General features: G+C 49.4%; 2 protein-coding genes across 4 annotated transcripts in view; one reads left to right on the top strand and one right to left on the bottom strand.

The window, feature by feature from the left end:
• Nucleotides 1–1926: 1926 nt before the first annotated feature.
• UBR7 (ubiquitin protein ligase E3 component n-recognin 7) lies at nt 1927–21979 on the bottom strand. The gene is made up of 11 exons (XM_008271904.4): nt 21630–21979; nt 19458–19591; nt 18955–19015; nt 17659–17754; nt 15256–15309; nt 14958–15063; nt 12987–13195; nt 12670–12819; nt 12012–12174; nt 11031–11092; nt 1927–3978 (listed from the first exon to the last, which is right to left on the bottom strand). The coding sequence occupies exons 1-11, from the start codon at nt 21777–21779 to the stop codon at nt 3886–3888; spliced, it is 1278 nt and encodes a 425-aa protein (XP_008270126.1). The 5' UTR covers nt 21780–21979; the 3' UTR covers nt 1927–3885.
• The window catches only part of GON7 (GON7 subunit of KEOPS complex), a 30752-nt gene continuing 30031 nt past the window's right edge, over nt 21947–22667 (top strand). The window contains exon 1 of one of the 3 annotated variants that reach the window (XM_070065555.1): nt 21947–22240. In XM_070065555.1, coding sequence (XP_069921656.1) covers nt 22033–22240 — 208 coding nt within the window. In that variant the 5' untranslated portion in view covers nt 21947–22032. The remainder of the gene's footprint in view (nt 22241–22667) is intronic. The other 2 variants (XM_070065556.1, XM_002719675.5) reach the window with 2 other exon arrangements.

The following is a 22667-nucleotide window of genomic DNA, read 5'->3' as shown; positions in this document are numbered from 1 at the left end:
CCCACGTGGGAGACCCAGATGGAGTTGCAGGCTCCTGGCATCAGTTGGCCGAGCCCTGGCTGTTGTGGGCTTTTGGAGAGGGAACCAGTAGGTGGAAGATCCCTGTCTCTACCTTTCTGATACAGTGAATCCTTCCCTCCCCCCACGCCCACCAAGCTGCTGCCCTTTTGTTGGTGCCCATAACTGGGGTGCACGTCCCCTTCTCTAAGCAGGGTGCTGTGATCCTGCAGTGGTCACCCCACCACTGTGCGCTCCCCTGACGTCTCACATCTGTGCTGTTGCACTGGGCAAGGGGAGACGTGAGGATACGGAGAGCCTGGGCCACTGTGCTTCCCAGGACCCTGCCCACCCCGGGGCCTGCCTTACCCTGCACACAGTGCTTGAGAGCAGAGACCCAACAAGTGGGTTGGTTCTAGACTTTCTCACGTTGGCTCATGGAACTGCTGGTCAGCTGGGTCTAGGAGCCTTGTGGCTAAGGTAGGCAGGAGGCCAGGATGACAGCAAGAGCTGTGGGTCCCACGCCGGGGGAAAAAGAGAGAGGAGAAACCCAGGTGGGAGTCTGAGTGGGAGGAGCCCGGCAGAGGTGCTAAGCAGGTGCTGGGAGCCTGTGGACAGCCCCTCCTCCAGCCAGACACTTGCATGGGGGTCCGGAGAGACTTCCAGCCTTTTTCCATAGGAGGAGACATGCGGACTAAGAACTGGACCGAGTGCTGGTGAGGCAGTGAATCCGGTCGCTGAGATGCAAACGCAGCCGCTGTGGAACCGCACACTTCGGCGAAGCCCACGCGCTGCACGCACTTCAGGCGAGGCGTGGTGCATTGCTTGTGGCTGAATCATGAAGACTTGTTTCTGCTTTTCGCCTTCCAGGATCCTGACTTCCTCCTAAGGCTGGCTCCTCTTGTGCCCACAGCAGAGGGCCACGGTCACACAGTAGGGGAGTGGAGACAGCGAGCTGGACACGGCACTGCCAACAAGAGCAAGACGTGGCAGCTCCACGCCAGGACCACTGCAGGCCCCGAGGGTCTCTGCGGAGGGCGGGACTCCGGTCCTGACAGCAGCTGCGCCTGCTCACTTCTCAGATCTCTTGCAAACCAGTCCAGCACGATGCAAATCCCTGTCGACCGCCTACTAGCCCGGGGAGTGGTGAGGGACCAGGGGCTGGGCCCCCTCAGCGAGCTGGTACCTGGCAATGGCTTCAAGGGGCGTGACTGGGAGGCAGCCTTACCTTACCGCTCCCACACGTTCCCTGGAGGGCAGCCCTCCAGTCGGGGCTCCACTAGCCTGCTTCCTGGTCCCCTAACGACTCGGATCGCTCTGTCAACTTCCCTCAGTTCCACTGGGGGTCTTTTATGAGCAAGAGCTGGTTTTCCTGGCATTGGCGATCGCAGGGTTTTGAGTTTTGAGCTGTAGGAGCAGCCCGAGGCTGTTACTGACAACCCCGTTTTAATAACCTCCAAGGAAGCAGGAATCGGAAGAGCACACACATGGGCCCGTACATTGGCTTTTTGGTTTGCTTAGTGTTTATTTTTGAGACCATGGCCACCACGTCGGTGAGCCTCACCTCTTCTCTGGGCCGTGGGCTCGCAGCCCTCTTCCTGCACCCACGCTACCTGGGCGCCCGACTGCTCCTAACCCAGCCTGTTGCCTTGGTCAGCTGCTTGCTGAGATCCCAGCCATCGCGGCCCCTCCCTCCCAGGAACTGCTGGAGGCCGGGAGTAAAGGAGCCCTGCCCAGGGCCCGCGGCCCGGCCGCCTGGCACAGAATGGCAGGCGAGCTCCCCGACACTGACCCAATGCCCTGTGCTGAGAGCAGGATCCCAGGGCAGAAGAGCTGTTGGAACCTACTCACGTTACACTCATTTTCCTACAACTCGCAGAGGGAGGCTGTGTAGACTGAAGGGTGACCAAAAACGATCTGAAAAGCAACGATTTTGAATTTGGTTTTATTTAAATTTTACAGAAACCTGATTGGAGTTAAGTGTGTAATTATAAGTCCAGTAACAATTTCTACAAAAACGCACATATAATGTCAGAATTCCTTAAAAGCAACTAATACCGTATTTTTTGTTTTGCATAAAACATGCATTAATTATCAACTGCCACATGTTGGCCAAAATCAGTCTCTGTAAGAAGAGACAGTCCGATAGGATCAGTAAGAAAACTAGTGTGAACAAGAGGTAAAAAAGGAGGCTCCCGAGTGCTGTAGGGAGCAGTGCCTTCCCTAGAACAAGCCCTTCCGAATGGGGGTTTGGACCGTTGTGCCTCCGAGGCTTGGTCCTGACCTGCCATAGGACAGCACTTCCTGGTGGTGAAGTCAGACATTTGGGTGGAGAGAAACCGCCAGTGCATTTTGCAGAAGGGGTTCAACACCTCCTCAGAGCCGGCGCTCCCAGGTCAGACAGAGCCTCTCCGCGAGGCCAGCTGAGGGCACTCAAGCTGCCGCAGCCGACGAGACCCAGCTCCACGTCACGCTTCCCGAGGCCTGGAACTAGGAGGCTGCGTGCCCAAGACATGCCTGAACACTTCCTGGAGGCCTGGACGCTGTAGGACAAGCTCATCTTGCTTAGGGATTGGCGGGTACCCTCCCCATGGCTGTGGGGCACAAAAGGACATCAACAGTCACAGGTGGCCCCAAAGCCCCCCTGCGGCATACCTCAGTGTCACCCAGCGTCAGGGAAGGCCCTGTTCCTTGAAGGCTCTCCACTCTGGGTGACAAAAGGTGCGTCCACCCGGCCTGAGCGGCTGCCCGGACGTCACACCAACCGCAAGGACTTCCCCTTAATGCAGGTTTTGCACAATCCTCCGTGAGGATCCTCAGAAGGTCACAGTCACCGGGGAGCCGGCTGGGGACGTGAGCATCACTACACAAACCTCCCCACGTGTGCAGCTCAATCTGTCCCACAGTCTGGCTCTTCCGAAACAGGGCACGCCCTGCCCTACTCACTACCAGGAAGCTAAGTCTTTTCTTCAGCACAGATTCAAAGGGAAAAACAATAATTTATTGGGGTTCTAGTAACATTTTCATAACAGAACGATATCAAAATAGGTCCATTTTTAATATAAGCTCATGAATATCCCTGATAATGTGTAGAAATCCAGAGGACTTCTTAACCACCCAGATTTCACAGGGGTGACGCGGTCATGTCGAGGCAGCAAAGGCCCTGCGGCACTGGCAGACTTTCTCGCGGAAGCCCCGTGAGCACGACGGGCCTCTACGCCTGACGTCCCGGTGCCAGGAGGCTCGGGAAGGACAATGTCACTATAAACTAAGTCATGAAATCCGAGACAAAGATCTGCTTCCTCAACCCTGTCACCAGTCCATCTCCCTGCACTGACAGCCAGCCAGGCCAGAAAGCCATCAGTCTGGGTGAGTCAACTCCGGAGGCTGGGCCCAGAGAGGCCTCTGAGCCAGGAGCACACCTCAGAGAGCAGAGCGGCTGGGGGAGCGAGCAGGCTCCAGGAAGCCTTGACCAAGGCACCACGACTGGAGGGGTGAAGGGACCCACAGAGGGCCTGGCTGACAGCAAGGGACCCTCTGTGACACCTACGGAGCAGGTCCTGGGAGGCAACAGCCCTGCAGCGAAGTACACACGTTCGGGAGTTCAAGAACAAACCTTCAGGGAAGAAACCAACTTGCTTTCTCATAACCGAATCAAACTGGGCCTACTGGGGTCGGGGGCTGAAGTCTATGGAATGAGGTGCAGTAGCTGAGGCAGGAAGAGGAATGCTGGCTGTGGAATCAGCTCAGACACGGTGGCCACTGCAGCGCAGAGCGGCAGGGCGCCCGAGGCCGGAGGAGGACAGCCGGGAGCCGTGGGAAGTGCGCCTCTTTTATTCCGGGAACAGCGCGGGCAGGGCCGCCGGCCCGAGGAGGTGCCACCGCACCCTAGCTGCAGTAATACTGCATCCCATCCACTCTTCTTCTCTTTTTTGACTGAAACTCTTCAAAGAACTGCTGAATGTCCTCTCTCTTGACAACCTGTTGAAGAAAAGCAAAGATCAGGAAAGGGAACTCCATTACGGAAAGCAATGCGTCCTGACGGTCAGCGTGGCCCTCAACTGACGACGGCGTGCCGGCCTGGAGCCCACACAGGCTGGAAACATCGCACAGGCTAACCTCCTGAACACGCCGGCTCAGCACACAGCAGTGGCACTGACGGTGAGCTGCAGCCGCTGCAGCCCAGCGTGGTGACAGGACTGGACGGCGCAGTGCTACCCTGGCGAAGATCACAATTCAAATCCACAGTGTGGTGTCCACTTGGACACACAGTGCTGTCACCATCGTTGGCTGGAAAGACCCTGAGTCCTGAACACTCCGAAGTCGGGGCCGTCTGCACTTAGAGCGGAACGGAGATGCTACAGTGTACAGGAGGTGCAGATCACAGCTCACAGAGGCTGACCTGCGCGGAGTCGCCAGGCAGCAGAGCGGAACGGCTCGAAACTCAGGTTCCCTGTACGACCGGGGATAAAAGCAGCACCTGAGTCCCAGGGACACACAGCCCAGCCCCCGCCAGGAGCCCCAGAACCCTGCTCACTCAGAGCACCTGTGTCCCAGGGACACAAAAAGCCAGCCCCACCAGGCCACCCCAGACCCCGCCCACTCAGAGCACCTGTGTCCCAGGGACACACAGCCCAGCCCCGCCAGGCCACCCCAGACCCTGCCCACTCAGAGCACCTGTGTCCCAGGGACACAAGGCCAGCCCCGCCAGGCCGCCCCAGACCCTGCCCACTCAGCACCTGCGTCCCAGGGACACACAGCCCAGACCCCGCCAGCAGCCCCAGAACCCTGCCCACTCAGCACCTGTGTCCCAGGGACACACAGCCCAGCCCCCGCCAGGAGCCCCAGACCCCACCCACTCAGCACCTGTGGCACAGGGACACACACAGCCCCGCCCCGCCAGGAGCCCCAGACCCCACCCACTCAGAGCACCTCTGTCCCAGGGACACAAGGCCAGCCCCGCCAGGCCACCCCAGACCCCGCCCACTCAGCACCTGTGGCACAGGGACACACACAGCCCCGCCCCGCCAGGCCGCCCCAGACCCTGCCCACTCAGCAGCACAGCTGTCTCTGCATTGCCCTTCAGCTCTGCACAAGCACACATGGGAAACAGAGTCTGCTGGCGCTCAGATCTCTGCTGTCTTCTTTACCAAGAGCAGGGAATGTTTGAAGAAAAAAAAATTTAAAAACTTCCCTCTTCAAGAGTCCAAAATTGAAGATGTTTGCTATATAAACAAAACTGGAAAAAAAATTACTATAGAAGCACTCCTTTTTCTTTAAAAAAAAAAAAAAGATTTATTTATTTGAAAATCAGAGTTACACAGAAAAGGAGAGGCAGAGAGAGATCTTCCATCTGTTAGTTCACTCCCCAGTTGGCTGCAATGGCCAGAGCTGTGCTGATCTGAAGCCAGGCACTTCCTCCAGTCTTCCCACATGGGTGCAGGGGCCCAAGCACTTGGGCCATCTTCCACTGCTTTCCCAGGCCATAGCAGAGAGCTGGATCGGAAGTGGAGCAGCTGGGACTTGAACCAGTGCCCATATGGGATTGCAGGCGACGGCTTTACCTGTGACGCCACAATGCCAGCCCCAGAAGCACTACTTTTAGTAAATCTATTTCATGCAATAAAAATGAGAAATCTACCCTCTATTTATCGGAAAAAATATTTAGAGCATTGTACTAAGGTGTTTTTGATATCAGTAAAATAAAACATTACCCATATCAGGGCACCAGCTCAAGTCCTAGCTGGCCCACTTCCAATCCATTTCCCTGCTTCCTAGAGCTTAGGAAAGCAGCAGAGGATGGCCAAGAGCTTGGGCCCTTGTCACACACGAGAGACCTAGATGGAGTTCCAGACTCCTGGCTTGAGCCCAGCCCAGCCCCAGCTGTTGTGGCCATTTGGGAGTGAACCGGCAGATGGAAGGTATGGCTGTCTCTGTAATGGTCTTTCAAATAAATAACCCTTTAAAGAAGAAAACAAGCAAGCAAACAGGAAGGAAAGAAAGAAAAAAAAAGAAAGAAGTTGGGGTAGGCATTTGGCACTACGGTTTAGATTCTTGGGTCCTCCATTTTTTTAAAAAAATATTTATTTATTTATTTGAAAGCCAAAGGCAGAGAGAGAGAGAGAGAGAGAGAGAGACAGACAGGTCTTCCATCCACTGGTTCTCTCCCCAGATAGCTGCAATGGTCAGAGCTGTGAAGATCTGAAGCCAGGAGCCAAGAGCTTCATCTGAGTCTCCCATGCGGGTGCAGGGGCCAAGGACTTGGGCCATCTTCCATTGCTCTCCCGGCCCATAGCAAGAGCTGGATTAGAAGTGGAGCAGCTGGGACTTGAACCGGCACCCATATAGGATGCTGGCACTACAGGCACTGGCTTTACCTGCTACGCCATAGCACCAGCCCAGGGTCCTCCACTTCTCATCCAGCTTTCTGCCAGTGCACACCCTGGGAGGTGGCAGGTGATGGCTCAGGTACTTGGGTCCCTACCACCCGTGTGGGAGCTCTAGATTGAATTCCAGGCTCCAGCTGTGGTCTAGCTTAGCCTAGATGCTGTGGGCATTTGAGGAGGGAACCAGCAGATGGAAGATCTGTCTTTCAAATAAAATGAAAATAAGGAAATAAAAATTTTAAAAATAAAAAAAATAAGACATAGGGAAAATGTGGATTAAAAAGTAAACTGGGAGAGTCTAGGAATCTCTGCTCACCCCCAAGAGTGAGTCTAGGGTGACCTGGTCAAAAGCTATGTAACAGCCATCCCAAAAGACAGGTTTGATAATGCACTTTCTACTACCAAGTTACCACATGGGTATTGGTAGGAAGGAAGGGAGGCGGGCGTAGAGAAAGAGGGAAAGGAGGGTAAGAAAACAAAGCGGCAAATACTTCATCTCTTTCTCTCCCCTCCCCAGGGATGCTAACCTGCAGCAACTTTATTAACCCTGTAAGTGCCAGCACTCTGCTAGCAGGCAGCAGCTGACACCTCCGTGTCACAAGTTCCAAGGGGAGAAGCGCTGGTCAGCAGCCAGGGGCTGGAGCCCGAGCACATCCAGGACAGCCCCCGCATTCCAGGACTGCAGCTCAGCCTTCCAGGGCTCTGGCATTTACACTCGGAAGTGCAGTAAGTACAGGATCTGGGAGTTCCATGATGCAGTACCTGTCCCTGCCTGGACTACGAACAGCCATGGAAAGCCGAGAGAAGCAAATAAATATGTCTGGCAAGATCTCTGCGGAGAAGAAATGGGAGCGCAAAGGCGAGCACGCGGGTTTTGGTTTCCAGAGGTCAAACGGCCACACTCACCACGGAGAGCTGCATGCTACTGAGCACAACTTGGGTTCAATAATAAATCATTTTATTAGTTTGACCAAGAAAATTCAGTTTCTCTGGATTTTTTTTATAGTCAGACATCAAAAAAAAAGGAGTCCATCCTCAGAGAACATCTAGGACTTATTACCTTTATCTCCTGTGGACAAAGACAACCAAGTGGGTAAGAGTTATAAGCAACTGGAGGCTTCTGTGTGTTCGTTCTGGAAATTCAGCAGTGACGTCATGGAATGAGCACTTAGAAAGTCATCATGTCAGATAAAAAGTCTCGTCAGGAAGGCTCACAAAAACTGGTCTGGTGATCATCAAAAGGCCAGACGTGGAAGATGCGCATGAAGACTGACTGTATCTAACTGTTTGCTGGTAGTGGTTTCAGTAGGTGTGACAAGGTTGATAAAGAGCACCATGACCACAAAATGCATTAAGAGCACCACGTTCAGGAGCATGGCTCAGACACCATTTGAACACCTCACGCCACAACAGTGCAGAGATTAAAAGACCAAGGTCCCCCTCACAGCCGTGAACAGTCTCAGCAAGAAAGCAGCATTAGTGCCCATTAGCCTGAGGACAGCCCCCGTGACACAAGTAGGAATTACAGTGTCAGAACCGGGAAGCAGTGCTCACAGTGACAGGGAAGAACATTCTAGAAAATGAGAAACCATTTAGGAGATGGCTCTTTGAACCTCTGACTTTATCATCTATTTTGCAGAAAGACAAGGCTAGGACCCTGTCCAGAAATCCAGGGAACTGCAGGTTCACCCAACATCTATGAGGAGGAAGGAAGGACCTAAGTGGGCTGCAGTCTGAGTCTTCCCACACAGCCGCCCTCCTTTAGGGGCGGCTCCTTTAGGATCCAGCACACCCCATGTCCAGCTTGTTCTGTATTCTGACCACAGCGCAGTGACAGCAGAAGAAATCTTGACGTCTAAATCTAATTACAAAGGCTCAGGAGGACAGAGGAAGAAGAGATAAGGGAAGTTACCCAGTTAGCAGCTGCTGGCAAAACTGACAAAAGGGGCCCGCGCTGTGGTGTAATGGGTAAAGCCACGGCCTGCAGTGCCGGCACCTCATATGGGTACCAGTTCAAGTCCCAGCTGCTCCATTTCCATTCCAGCTCTCTGCTGTGGCCTGGGAAAGCAGTGGAAGATGGCCCAAGTCCTTGGGCCCCTGCACCCATGTGGGAGACCCAGAAGAAGCTCCTGGTGGTTCCTGGCTTTAGATCGGCCCAACTGTGGCCATTGCAGCCATTTGGGGAGAGAACCAGCAGATGGAAGATTCTCTCTTTTTCTCTCTGCCTCTGCCTCTCTGTAACTCTGCCTTTCAAATAAATAGGGAAATCTTAAAAATAAATAAACTGACAAAACAGTTTATGTTGAAACCCTGACTTCAATCCCAGGGACTGTTCACATACAAACTTCCTGGGCTGCTAATGAACCGCAACCAATCAAACAGCAGCAAGTGCTTCTGCTACTGTACTGCCCTCCCACCCCGCTCCCTGTGGACAGGCAGTGCAGGCTCCCCTTCCCGAGTTCATGAAAACCCCATCTCGGCTCTGCTCCTGCAGACGTTTCCGATGCCACCCAGCCCTGCTGCTGGCGGCTGCAGCAACTGGGCTCAGGACCCAGTTTACCTTTTCTGGCAACATCTGTAATGACTCAATAGACCTAGACCCTTTTAGTTCAGATCCCTAAGCCTCAAGATTTGGTCTAACAGACAGAATATTTACTGTTTACAAGGACAGCCTTAGAGAAATGTTGAATTTTGTTTTGTATCCGCCTTTGGAAGACAGAAAATATTCTAGAGAAACATTCTTCCATAAGTACACTTTGAATAATAAAGACTGGAAAGTACTTGTAAATTTATCTAGAAGCCTATATTAAAACAAAATAAAATAAATGTTTATTTAAAACTTACAGAGTTGACAGACATTTTAGAGTCAGCCTTAAAAATACAGAGCCTCAGGCTGGCTCTGTGGCACAGTGGATAAAGCCACCATCTGTGGCACCAGCATCCCATATGGGCAATGGTTTGAGTCCCAGCTGCTCCACTTCTGATCCAGCTCCCTGCTAATGTGCCCAGGAAAGCAGCAGAATGTGGCCCAAGTATGTGGGCCCCTGCACCCACATGGGAGACCAGGAAGAAGTTCCTGGCTCACTACTTCAGACTGGCCCAGATCCAGCCATTGTGGCCATTTGGGGAGTGAGCCAGTGGAAGATCTTTCTTTTGTCTCTCTCTCTCTCTCTCTCTCTGTAACTCTGCCTTTCAAATAAATAAATCCTTAAAAAAAAAAGAATACAGATTATTTTACCAGAAATTTTTCAGCCCACAAAGATAAAGTTCTTCTACTCTAAACTACAGAACTCAGAATCTCACAAATGGGTCTGGTTTGCATTTTCCCCAACACAGCCCGAAGATCAGTGCTTCCGTTCGGGACCAGCAGAATCAGCATCGCTGGCTTCTCCCAAGCTACAACCGCTGGCTCTGCACCCCGGGGGATGACGCTCCTCCCTCACTCTTTCTGTTCTAGCTGGGCTTGGTAAAGAGACCCAGAGGGACCCTTCACGCTTCACCCCCCTTAGTGATTGTCCTTCTGCCAAAGCTGCTATCAACAGTTTCTGCAGTATTCTCAAATACCGTATTTAAGTTGCAAAGTCCATTAAAATAAAGTTTATTCAAAATGTACAGGGTTATGATGACATTTTCTAACTCGGGGCAGGCACTCAGTTAAGAGGCCCATGTCACATATCACAGTGTCAGTTCAACAGCAGCTCCAGCTCCTCACTACACTTTTTTTTTTTTTTTTTTTTTTTTGACAGGCAGAGTGGACAGTGAGAGAGAGAGAGAGACAGAGAGAAAGGTCTTCCTTTTGCCGTTGGGTCACCCTCCAATGGCCGCCGCGGCCAGCGCACTGCAGCTGGTGCACCGTGCTGATCCGAAGGCAGGAGCCAGGTGCTTATCCTGGTCTCCCATGGGGTGCAGGGCCCAAGCACTTGGGCCATCCTCCACTGCACTCCTGGCCACAGCAGAGAGCTGGTCTGGAAGAGGGACAACCGGGACAGAATCTGGCGCCCCGACCAGGACTAGAACCCGGTGTGCCAGCGCCGCAAGGCAGAGGATTAGCCTAGTGAGCCGCGGGGCCGGCCCTACACTTTCTACTAATGCAGACTCTGGGGGGCGGCAGCGATGGTTCCTGTAACCAGATTCCTGCCGTCCCCATGGAAGACCTGGACTGAGTTCTCAGCTCTATGCTTTGGCCTCAGCCCAACCCTGCTGTCTTGGAATCTGGTTGTGAGCAAGCACATGGGAGCGCTTGCTCACTCTCTTGCTCTTTCTCTCTGTCCATTTGTCTATTTCAAATAAATATATAAATAATTTAGAGACAGCATTGTGGCACAGTAGGTTAAACTGCTGCTTGGGACACCCATATCCCACATCATATCCCACAGTGAAGTGCCTGATTCAAGTCCTGGCTGCTCTGCCTCTGAACCACCTTCCTACTGATGCATCAGGGTAGACAGCAGATGACGGCCCAGGTGCTGAGCCCCTGCTACACGTGGGGAGACCCAGACGGTGTTCCTGGATCCTGGCTTCAGCCTGGCCCAGTGGATGGAAAATACCTCTGTGTAGGTGTGTGTATATTGCTCGTCCTTTAAAGTAGATGAAAGTAATAAACACTTTTTAAAAACTTAATAAATAAAATCCTTTAGCTCAACATACCGTGCCTTCATCAGCAAATCGCTTGAGATAGTCTTTAAGTTCAGTCTTCAAGTCATTGTATTCTAAATCAAAACCACAAAAGTATTTAAGAATTTAAAAATTCAGATAAGCCATTTGTTTTTAAAGACAAAATATTTCTTTGCCATTGACATTTAAATTAACAGCTTAAGCCACATTTTTCTTAGGTGAAACCTGCATAGAGACTTGTCCCTAATTTCCCCCAGATTCTCTAGGCTGCCTTCAATTTGATACCTGGGACCTTTCTTCTTTAAACAGACAGAAAACAGAGCAATCCTCATTCCCATGAAGATCAGCTAAGAAGTTTTTATGGGTTCCCTATTTCTCTGGAATTCTAGTACTTGAAAGACCCTGGACCCATCAAACATTATATATTACAAATACTGACTTAACAGTGTGTCAGGTAAGGCATCCTGAATGCTACAGAACTTTTAGGTGCAGCTTCCACCCTCAAAAATATTTTAGTCTAATAAATTAGAAAGAAATTAATCAAATTGCCAATAAAAGCAATGATCAGTGCCATCAGAGGGACATGAAGGTGGTGGCAACTGAGTGGAAACTGCCTGGGGCGAAGTCACTGACCTCAGTTCGACCTACCAGGAAGGGAACGTGAAAGCCTGCATGCCAGGGTCTGGGCACGTCTGCCCCTCTGGCGGCTCCCTGTGAACCACTGTAGCACCCACACGCACTGTCAGAGACGCCACGCCTTACTCCATGGAGACTAGCTGGGGGCGGGGCGGGAAAACCCGCTGCTATGCTATATTTCCATACCTACCCCAAATCAAAACACACATGTTGTGGTTTCTCAAGCATGGAACTGACTCAGTGAGAACAGCAGACAATTACTCAAGAACACAACACTGAAATCCAGCAAGTGTAGTGGAGACCAATTAGCACCATTCCTTAGACTTCTTTTCACACAGTAAAGGAAAGTATGAATGTTCACACACGAGCAGCACTTACCACAGATAAGCTCCACTTGCTGGACTCTGTTCATGCTGCTCAGGGTGTCCATCAGAGGGTCGCGCCGATCGGCTGCCTGGTCACTCTTGCCTTTGTTTTCATAAGCCAGCACCGTGTCGTGTTCATCTGTCAGGAACAGGACATCCAGCTCTCCATACATCTTCTATAATACATAAAGTCAGTGTTCTCATTAGGCGTGCACATCATTCTCAAAAAATCAACTTCACGAGAATAACTAAAAATGCAGTGAGTTTCTAAAAACTAACACCTAGGAAAATCTAAGCACAGAGTCCTTGCAGGATTCATTCTGGATGCTCCAATCTCCTTTAGAAATAGCCCGACTTCCTAGCTGACACTCTGTGGTCTCTAAGAGCTTTATTTCAAAACCACTGATGTACTGTAACTGTCAAGCAATGTTTATTTCCAAGCAACTCTATGACACAAAAGATAAGAATTACCATTTTCCATAAAAATTAAGGCAGATTTTTTAAAATTACATAATTCTTAATTTTTTCCACGAGCATTCAAACTCTAAGTACTATTCCATAAATTTGCTTAATATGAACATTTTGAAAGTCCCTTACTCTTCCACCAATTCCACAAACACACTGTCCAGGTGTTCTCACTGTGAACTGCCACTGAACTTGTGGCTACTCACCATACACTCTTGGCAGGTACACAATTTGCTGCGCCAGTTCGGGGGCCAGTAGGTGGCAGTGTCTTTCTTCACAAACTGCGTGGCTTTAAGTGCCTCAAGCCTGCAGCCAGACTGTGGTTCTGTGTTGAGGCTCTGATTCTTAAGCGCTGTCTGAAGTAAAATTGAGTTTTGAAATACATTTTTATGACTATCATAGTTTTCAGTTTAGATTTTGTAAAGGGCTTTCTTTAGGCAAAAGACAATTTAAATCTGAAGCTGTGGAGCTTAACAGAGTTAACTGTGCTGATGTTTCCCTTTTAGGGCCTGTACTTTATTACCTGAAGACCCAATGCAGAACTAGAACTGGCACACGGTTCACTATTCTGCTCTGCCTGAACTTCCGTGGCGACATCCCTTCTACGGTCAGGAAGATCTTCCTTGAGGGCACTGTCTTGATGAGCTCCATTTTCAGGTTTGAGAACTTCCTGGTCACCTGTTCCATCAACATTCAGCACCAACCCATCATCCTCAGGAGATACTTTGGTTACTGTGGTTCAATGAAAAACAAACACACATACACATCCACAGATCTTACCAGGCAATGAAATTCCTTACCCTGACTTAAAACTATTTCAGAATCTAGAAAGAGAAAAAAGTTAACCTTCATCTCGGGAATAATTTGAAAGGCAATATCAACACCTTTTTAGGTTAGGCTTGCCTAATCCAAGAATTCAAACAGTTGATCAGTCCATTTAAAAATATCAATCACTATGTAAGCATTTATACATAAAGGAGAAAATAAGATAATGTTACAGAGAACTCAAGAAACAAGAGGCAGTAGGAGGAGATAACAGCTACAAATATAGGTAAAAGAATCATTTAAAAAAAATAACCAGCTTTTCTTTATGAGAGAGGTAGACCTAAAAGGATGGGTGTAGAAACAGAAATACTGGGGCCAGTGCCGCGGCATAGCGGGTAAAGCCGCCGTCTGTGGTGCTGGCATCCCACATGGGCACCGATTCTAGTCCTGGTTGCTCCTCTTCCGATCCAGCTCTCTGCTATAGCCTGGGAAGGCAGCAGAAGATGGCCCAAGTCCTTGGGCCCTGCACCCACATGGGAGACCTGGGGGAAGCTCCTGGCTCCAGATCGGCACAGCTCTGGCGGTTGCAGCCAGTTGGAGAGTGAAGCAGAGGATGGAAGATCTCTCTCTCTCTCTGTCTCTCTCTCTGCCTCTCCTTCTTTGTGTAGCTCTTTCAAATAAATAAATAAATCTTTAAAAAAGAAAACACATGAAAAAAGAAACAGGTTGTGAGAGAAAGTGAGGGAGCTCCTATGGGATAAGGCATTTCCCTTTCTTTTCTTTTTTTATTTTTTTGACAGGCAGAGTGGACAGTGAGAGAGAGAGACAGAGAGAAAGGTCTTCCTTTTGCCGTTGGTTCACCCTCCAATGGCCGCCGTGGCCGGCGCACCGCGCTGATCCGATGGCAGGAGCCAGGAGCCAGGTGCTTTTCCTGGTCTCCCATGGGGTGCAGGGCCCAAGCACCTGGGCCATCCTCCACTGCACTCCCTGGCCACAGCAGAGGGCTGGCCTGGAAGAGGGGCAACCGGGACAGAATCCGGCGCCCCGACCGGGACTAGAACCCGGTGTGCCGGCGCCGCTAGGCGGAGGATTAGCCTAGTGAGCCGCGGCACCGGCCGGCATTTCCCTTTCATACGCAGGGTCGATGTCGTGGCCTAGAGCAGCAAGCTGCCACCCATTTCCCATACCAGAGTGCTGCCTGGCATCCAGGCTGTTCTGCTTTGGATCTAGCCAGTGGAAGACAGCCCAAATACTTGGGGCCCTGCCACTGACTTGGGAGACCAGGACGGAGTCCATGGCTCACGGCTTCAGCCTGGCCCAGACCAGAAAACAGACAGAGGTACCCTGACCCTGGACTCTCGCCCCCGGAACGAGGAGCTGCAAATTTCCATTACTGGCCACTTGTGGAATGTGTTGTCTATGGTTTTTTATTACAGCACCCTAATCACCCATCCCCCACCCCTAACCAATAGCATGTTATTTTACATCTATCATCCTTCAAAATCCAGCTCAAACACTGCTGTCTGCACCACTCTATTTCTGGTTTCAGCCATACGCTGCACCATGCCATTTCAACACAGATTCGTTCTTGGTGGGCTCCCAACCACTCCACAACACACCCTAGAGAAGGAACATATCCTTTACTGTTTTCTATACCTCAGAGTTCAAATGAAAATAGTTGCAAAAAATTCTGGCTTAAACGTACAAATTCCACAAGCACAACACCTACCTGCCAACTGTGCAGCATAAGCCCACAAGAAAGAACACCGTTCCATACAAGCCTGGCACACCATCTCTTGGAAATCTCCACTCTCAGGGGGGACGGCACCAAGATGCTAAGAATACAAAGCACCAAATATTCTTTCCAAGTTGTACAAAATGCCCATGATTTTGTAAACAAATATTACAGTTGTATACTGATCGTATCTTTATTTTTGAAAGAATACTATAATACAAAAAATAACAATGCAGAGGGAAAAGACTATCTTTTTGTGAAGACAACAGGTGTCAAAGGTGAAAGTTCTTACCCTGCCATGGAACCAGTCTTCACAGACCACACATTGGATCATCTCATCTGGAATCTAACACAGAAAGGCAGCGTGTTTGTTAAGGAGCACATTGCATTCTGGGACAGAAGTGAATCAGGCACACAGCAGAACAGGTATCAGATAATGCCCTTCCAGTTCTGTGAGACCCCCGCCCATGTAATAGTAGTCACAGGGGACAAAGGAGTCCTCTCTACACAAACTGGTGTCACAAAGGGTTACACTGAGACAGCACTTCGCAAGCAGTTATCAAGGCTCTTTCGAAGCAGATACCTAATATCTGAATCTCATAAAACCTTAGAGATAAGTAGGGTATTTCTATTTTATATAACACTGCCTTGTTGTTCTTCCTAATTTTTTAAAGGAAAATATGCCCACCACACACATATATTTAAAAATACTGTTTTATTGTTTTCTCTGCTTTTGTCAATTTATTCAACATCTTCTATTTTGTCTTTTTACAACACTTTTGGAAGTAACACTTGAAGCACCAGCATTGAGGTGTACCAGATTAAGCCACCCCTTGCAACACTGGTATCCTGAATCAGAATGTTGGTTTGAGCCCTGGCTGCTCCACTCCCAATCCAATTTCCTGCTAATGTCCCTGGGAAAGCAGCAGAAAATGGCCCAGGTGCTTGGGTCCCTGCCACCCAAGTGGGAAAGTCAGCTGGAACTCCTGGCTCCTGGCTTCAGCCTAGCCCAGTCCTGGAGGTGTGGCCACTTGAGGAGTGAACTAGCATATGAAAGGTCTCTTTCTGTCTATCCCCCTCTCTCTGCCATTCTGCCCTTCAAATAAATAAATCTTAAAAAAAAAAAAAAAAAGGAAAACTTTACCCTATCATTTAAAATATCCAGTTTTAAAGTTTTATTTTTGATAACTCAAAAAGATATCTTCAATTTGTCCCTCTATGCCACTTGGTTTAATAATTATAGTTGCAAGACAATTAGGAAGCAAGGAAGAAAACATAAAGTTAATTTCTCGCAATGTAAAAAGCCTCCAATAAGTAAATAGACAAACCCAATCCAATCAAAGCATAGACTGATGATATGAAGAGCAATTCAGAGAGAAGGTTACTACAAACATCCAAAAAACTCTTGAAAAGATGCACAATCTCACTCATGATCGGGAAAAGAAAGGTATTTTTCTTCATTTATCAGAACGGCAAAGTTTTAAGGGACTGGTAATGAGCACAGTTAACTGGAGTACTGGGGGGAAATCAATACCGTTGGTGGCTGAATCCTTTCGGCAGACACAGTCTCAATTTTAAAAGCCAATGTCCTATGACCACCAGCAGCCACACTACCTGATACCTGCAGGGGAGTGTTCAGCACATTAATGCAGAAGAGTGTTCACTGAGGTGAAAAATCAATCACACCATGCTATTTTGCTACAGACCAAGAGCTAGGTTAGTTAACTCACGGCATGTCCAATTGCAGGATATTCTGCCAACAATAAAACCAAGTAGATATGTGTTGGTATGGAAGGAAGTCTATGATACATTGATTGAGAAAAGCCAATCGCAGGAGTGAATACATGGAATTTTCACTTTGGTTACAAAAGGAAACCATGGGACCGGCACTGTGGTGTAGTGGGCTAAGCCTCCACCTGTGGCGCCAGCATCCCATATGAGCACTGGTTTAAGTCCCAGCTGCTCCACTTCCGATTCAGCTCTCTGCTGTGGCCTGGGAAAGCAGTGAAAGACCCTTGCACACAGGTGGGTGAACAGGAAGAAGCTCCTGCCTCCTGGCTTCAGATCAGCTCCGGCCACTGCAGCCATTTGGGGAGTAAACCAGTGGATGGAAGACTCTCTCTGCCTCTCTGTAACTCTGCCTTTTAAATAAATACATCTTCAAGAAAAAAAAAAACTCTACACATTGAAATAAATATACATTCATTCAATCACTTTTAAGTGCACAGAAAAAGACCTAAAAAATTATACACCAAAAAGTGTTAACAGTGGTTATGCCTGGGAGTTAAGAGGTGCAGGACCAAGTAATCCATTCTAAATTTTGTATATTCTTCGAATTGAAATTGCTCAAAGGATCCACTTTGTACACTCCATTTCTTTCCTTCCAAAGAGGCAAACAGCTGAAGGTCTCTTAGAAAGTGTTTGGGGGATGGAGCAGGCAGGCAGGAACGTTGCTGAGAAGAGGCATTTTGGTCCTGGGAAAACTCACTCCAATATTTCATTTTTATGATCAAAGAAACGAGAGTTGAGCTCTGTACCAGTTATAGATCCAACCCATATTCCTGAGAGATACATCTGGAATCCTCCCACATTCCCAAAACTCCTCCTGAAATGCTGCAGAGGACCAGGGGTGCCAAGAGGCTGAGAAGTCAAGGCTAAGGTAACAGGTCCAGGTTTTAATTTCCAATCCTCTTACCTCATCTTCAGGGTCGGGATAAGGTCTCTTACAAATGCAGTATAGTCCAAAAAAGTTGTCATTGTACTTATTGCCAGAATTTACCTTTGCTTTGTCCTAAAAGATAATACTAATTTCAACATACAATATTTTAAATTTTCAACTACAGCTTCATGTACCATAAAATTTACATATTCAACAAATTGCTGCATGAAATTTACCTCATAAGGTGGTTCTTCAACTTTCAAAGTATAAAGAGAAAAAAGTCACTTTTACTAAAAGGATACTTTTTCCAAGACTCAAGGAAAAAAATTAAACTCTCTTTTTGCACCTTTTTCTGTACCAACTGTGGCAAACTCAATACAGAATTAAATAAAGCAGAGACAAGAGTTAATTATGAACATTAATTTTTCAATCGCCTAGAATTTCTGCGTTCTTCTTTATGCTCAGCTGTGATAGCCAAGGCCCCTAGCTTACTAGGAGGCTTAAAAGAGGCAAAGAAATTGTCCAAAACTAGCATCAAAGGAGGAGAAAAGCATGACAATTTCCGCAATGATGACTGAACAGCGTAGCATTCTTGGTAATCATAACTTCTATTAGCCAAAAAACATTTTAAAAGTTCTTTGTGCATCTAGCCCACATTCATTAGTACAAAGCTTTATTTATTCAGGTTTTTAAGGTCAGATCCTTTGTTTTAAAAGCATCACACACACACACACACACACACACAGACTGAGCACACAAAGGCACAGAGGGTCTTTGGCACAGTGAGGATGGCACTTGGAAAGCCTGCATCCCACAGTGGAGTGCCTGGGTTAGGATTTCAGCTCGACCTCCAATTCCAGCTTCCTGCTAATGAACACCCGTGACAGTGGTGCTGCCTCAAGTACTGGATTCCATCACCCACGTGGGAGGAGGCCTGGTCTGAGTTCCAGTCTCCCGGCTTTGGCATGGCCCAGCACCAGCTGTTGCCAGCGTTAGGAGAGTGAACCAGCAGCTGGTATATTGCTGCCTGTGTATGTCTCCCCGCTGCCTTTCAAATAAGAATGTATAACTAACATAAAATCTCAGAGCATAAGCACAATCAACTTCGAAAGACCTGACTCAATTTAAAAAACATTTTCCCTCAAAACTTTTCATGTTAATGATAATCCATATTGTAGACTCTGAACATGCTGTGTAGTTTTCCCAACAAAATAAGAAATGAAAAATACTTTTGCAAGGAATAAAAAGGAAAAACTCCCCGTCTGGAAAACATTTGGCAATTATAAACATCAACTTCTTTAAATGCCTTTATAGTTACAATGCTTAACTTACAGGAAATAATTTGCATTCCAAATTTTTAAACTTGCTGTTTCCACAATCACAACGAAAATTTCTGAAAAAAAGAGGACACTATTTTATTTTTGTTTTGAATCTAATGAAGTACTCTTTAAACTCAAATCATAGCCTCTTTTATTTACGACTCAGTTCTAGAATCTAAAAAGGGGCTTTGCTGTTCATGTATTCAATTTGGAATTTCTCCAAGAATAAAACAATATAGAATTTTAGAACTCTGTAAAATATGCATAAAGACAAACACCTTTATCACACACATACACAAAACAATGGCAGAGAACGATGAGTGGTTTAAGTATGTACTATAATTATATTTTAAACGAGCCTATGGAAAAATTATGTTTATGTTTTATTACATGAACAATTATATTAAATTTCACTAATGCACAACACTTTTGGATGAAAACACAAGATTAAGAAAAAAGTACACTTGGAAAAGAATCTAAACATTTAGAAAGCATTCGGGAACAATCTCTATTTACCTTTTTGTGTACAACTCAAATAGTTTATGACTTCCGTGACATTCATAACTGCAAGCTAGGCAAATTCCTGCTGGTTCTTCTCCCTCTGGGGTGCAGGTACTACAAGCATATAGTGCTTGTCTCTTTACTGAGCCCTGACAGCACCAAAATAAAAAGGAAAAAATGAATTAATGACAGAGCATAGTTACTTAATACCTATACTAGGTTCTGAAACAGAATGAAAATTCCTGTGGGTAAGATATTCCTTTAAAAACCACAGTGACAGCTGAGAAAGTTTATACAACGGAGTTCCAAAACACCGTTGTGTGTTTCATATCTATATTAGTGCTTGTGTTCATCCAATTTTTTCTTAAAGTCAGAGGAAGTATAAATGTGTCAATCACCTGTGAATAGTTTGTTCTGCTTAATCATTTAACATATGAAAATGTCAGAGACAGTAAGTAAGATCATACTTTCAATTTTGGAAAATGATTGTAATTACACCAAGGAGAAAAATCAATGCATGCCAAGACTCTTTGGTTATTAGGAAATGCAGGTTGAAATAGTTAGAGATGTAGGGTCATGATGTCTGCAATCTATTTTCAAATGGTCCAAAAAGAAAGCAAAGAGTATAACACACAAAAGAGATGGGCCAGCATTGTGGGTAAGCCCCTGCCTGCTCCCATATCTGATCTGAGACCCAGCGGCTGCACTTCTGATCCAGCTCCTTGCTAATGCACTAGGAAAACAGTGAAAGATGGCCCCAGGGTTCCCACTCACATGGGAGACCCGGAAGAAACCCTGGGCTCCCGGTTTAGTTATGGCCCAGCCCAAGCAGTTGCTGACACTCATGGAGTGAACCAGTGGATGGAAGGTCTCTCTCTCTCTCATCCTCTCCGTTAACTCTTTCAAATAAAAAAAGAAAAAAAAAAACTTAAAAAAAGGAGAGAAATAAAACAAGTGTGGCAAAATGTTAAGCCACCACTTCAAAGACACCTGCATCTCCTGGCAGAGTGAGTCCTGGGTGCTCTGCTCTGCTCCAGCTCCCTGCCAACGTGCCTGGCAAAGCAGTGGAGGATGGCCCACGTGCCTGCATCCCGGCCATCCACATGGAAGCCACAAATAAAGCTGTGGCCTCTTGGCTTCAGGGCGGCCTAGTAGAGTTGCAGTCACTTAGGGAGTGAACGAACAGATGAAAGATCTCTCTCCGGTCTTTCAAATCTTTTATTTACAAAAAAAAAAATAGTTTCAAAGTAAAAAGCTGGAGGAAAAACGACGAATCTCGTGGCGTCTCCGTGCGATGACCCCCCTCTCAGAGGCGGGAGGGCGGCCCCTCAACGTCAGAATCGTCCTCTGTGGAGCTGGGTGTGGGGACAGGCCTGCACACAGGATTCGTGCAAATTCCCCTATGTTTTACTATAAGAAAAGGAACGGATGAATTTCTGTTTTAGGAAGCTAACTGTATTTCACAAACAGCTGACTTTTGTAAAGACTTAGGATTTTTTTTTTCCTAAGTACTTCTAGCGATGAGCAAAGGTTTAAATGCGAGCCAGCGTCTGGGGCCATCTCTGGGTGCCGGGTTGACCACGGTCAGCTCGGTCCGGTCAGCCAGGACAAGGGGTTTATGAGCTCAGTCCCTACCACGGAACGACTGCCCGGCGCTCACGCCAGCCCCTGCCTGGGTCACCCTCCTCCCACCTTGTCCGTTCCCTCCCGGCCCGCGCCTAGACGTCCATAACGAGGCCAGCACGCACGACATCACGCCCCCTGCGGTCCTGGTCCAGGCCAGGCAGACCCTCTTCCCCGGCCGGGACCACCCGCTGTCCCGGTTCCGGCCTTTTCCCGGCGTGGGGCCCAACGCCGACAGCCGCGGCGAGGAGCCCACCCCAGAGCCAGGGCGGCCTCCGGTGACGGCCCCGCTCCGCACTCCCGGGAGGGGTCCGAGAGGTCGCGGAAACCAGCCGAGGCTGCGAGGGCAGGGGCCGCAGCCCGCGAATCCTGAGGAGCCCGACGTGGCCCCGGGGAGAGGGAGGCCCCCGCGGGACGCGGGCTGCGGAGGGACGGGCAGCTGGGCCTGGCAGCGGGGCGGCCGCCCCGGGGGAGGCGGCAGAGCGGGCAGGACGCGGGAGAGTCGGGCCGGGAACAGGGGGTTCCGCCGGAGCCCCAGGGCAGAGGCCCGGGTCGCGCGCCCACCTGCGAGTAGGAGCACTTCTCCGAGTCGCTGCCGCCCAGGACGGCGCACGCCTCGTTCTCCAACTCCTCGTCCTCCTCGAGTACGTCGACCAACGACACCACGGGCTCCAGCTCCGACTGCCGCCCGGCTGACTCCTCAGCTCCGGCCATCCTCAACTGTCACCTGGACCGCAGCTCGGTCCCGGCGGAGGCGGGAAAAGCGGCCGCGAGGGGCGTAGCCGGAGGAGGCGGGGTCTGAGCGCCAAGAGCCAATCCCTAAGGCGGAAACGAAGGAAGGAGGAGGAGCGACTTCCCACCAACGGAAGTGGCTCGTCTGCCTTCTCCCGCCCGCGCTGGCCGAGGGCTGGCTTCCGCTTCCGGGTCACGCTGCTTTGTGGCGCGCTCTTGAAGCTCCGCGGTCGCCATGGAGTTGGTGGGAGAGTACGTGGGGCCGGACGGGCAGCCGCAGAGGCTGCGGGCGCCGTGTGAGTTGCCGGGTGACGCCGACCCCCTCGAGGGCCTGCTGGCGGGCGCGGCCCAGATGAGGGAGCTGGTGTCCGAGCTCTTGGGCCCGCTGGTGCAGCGGGAGACGCGGGACCGGGTGGCGGCGGCCGGAGACGAGGCCTCGGATGGTGAGCTCTGAGAAGGTGCTGGCGCGCCCGAGGGCCGGCGTGGAGGGACGGGGGCCTTGGGAGGAGGAAAGGGGTGTCTAGAAGTTGTTGGCGCTCGCCGCCCCGTTAGCTGGGCTGCCGGCCGCCTGAGCGTTTCCGCGACCCCCCCCCCCACCACGTTGGGGTCAGGATTTATTTTTCTGTAGAGGAGCTTCAACTACTTGGTTTCCGGTGGTGATAATAAATGTAACACTAATAAAAATAACGTAGCTGTTGGCTCTGATCAGAAATCGAGCGCAGGCGTTACGGACGTGAAGAAAGTGGAGGTCTTGGTCAGTGTAGGCGGGGTGTAAAATGGCGTACCCGCTGGGAAAACCGTGTGCTTCCTCAGAAAGCTCGTGGGAGACGGCGCGGTGTGGCTGCCAGCCCTCCGAGAGGCTCGCGCCGA

This window comes from Oryctolagus cuniculus, chromosome 20, assembly GCF_964237555.1.
Source record: "Oryctolagus cuniculus chromosome 20, mOryCun1.1, whole genome shotgun sequence".
Classification (NCBI taxonomy): domain Eukaryota; kingdom Metazoa; phylum Chordata; class Mammalia; order Lagomorpha; family Leporidae; genus Oryctolagus; species Oryctolagus cuniculus.
This window is presented reverse-complemented; position numbering and strand designations above follow the sequence as displayed.

Coding starts and splice junctions, on each gene's coding strand:
- UBR7 (XM_008271904.4), bottom strand. CDS start 21,779: ATGGCCGGAGCTGAGGAGTCAGCCGGGCGGCAGTCGGAGCTGGAGCCC. Junction 12,820..12,986: donor GTTCTGCATTGGGTCTTCAG/GTAATAAAGTAC, acceptor ATTTTACTTCAG/ACAGCGCTTAAGAATCAGAG. Junction 3,979..11,030: donor GATTTGCTGATGAAGGCACG/GTATGTTGAGCT, acceptor TTTCTTCAACAG/GTTGTCAAGAGAGAGGACAT.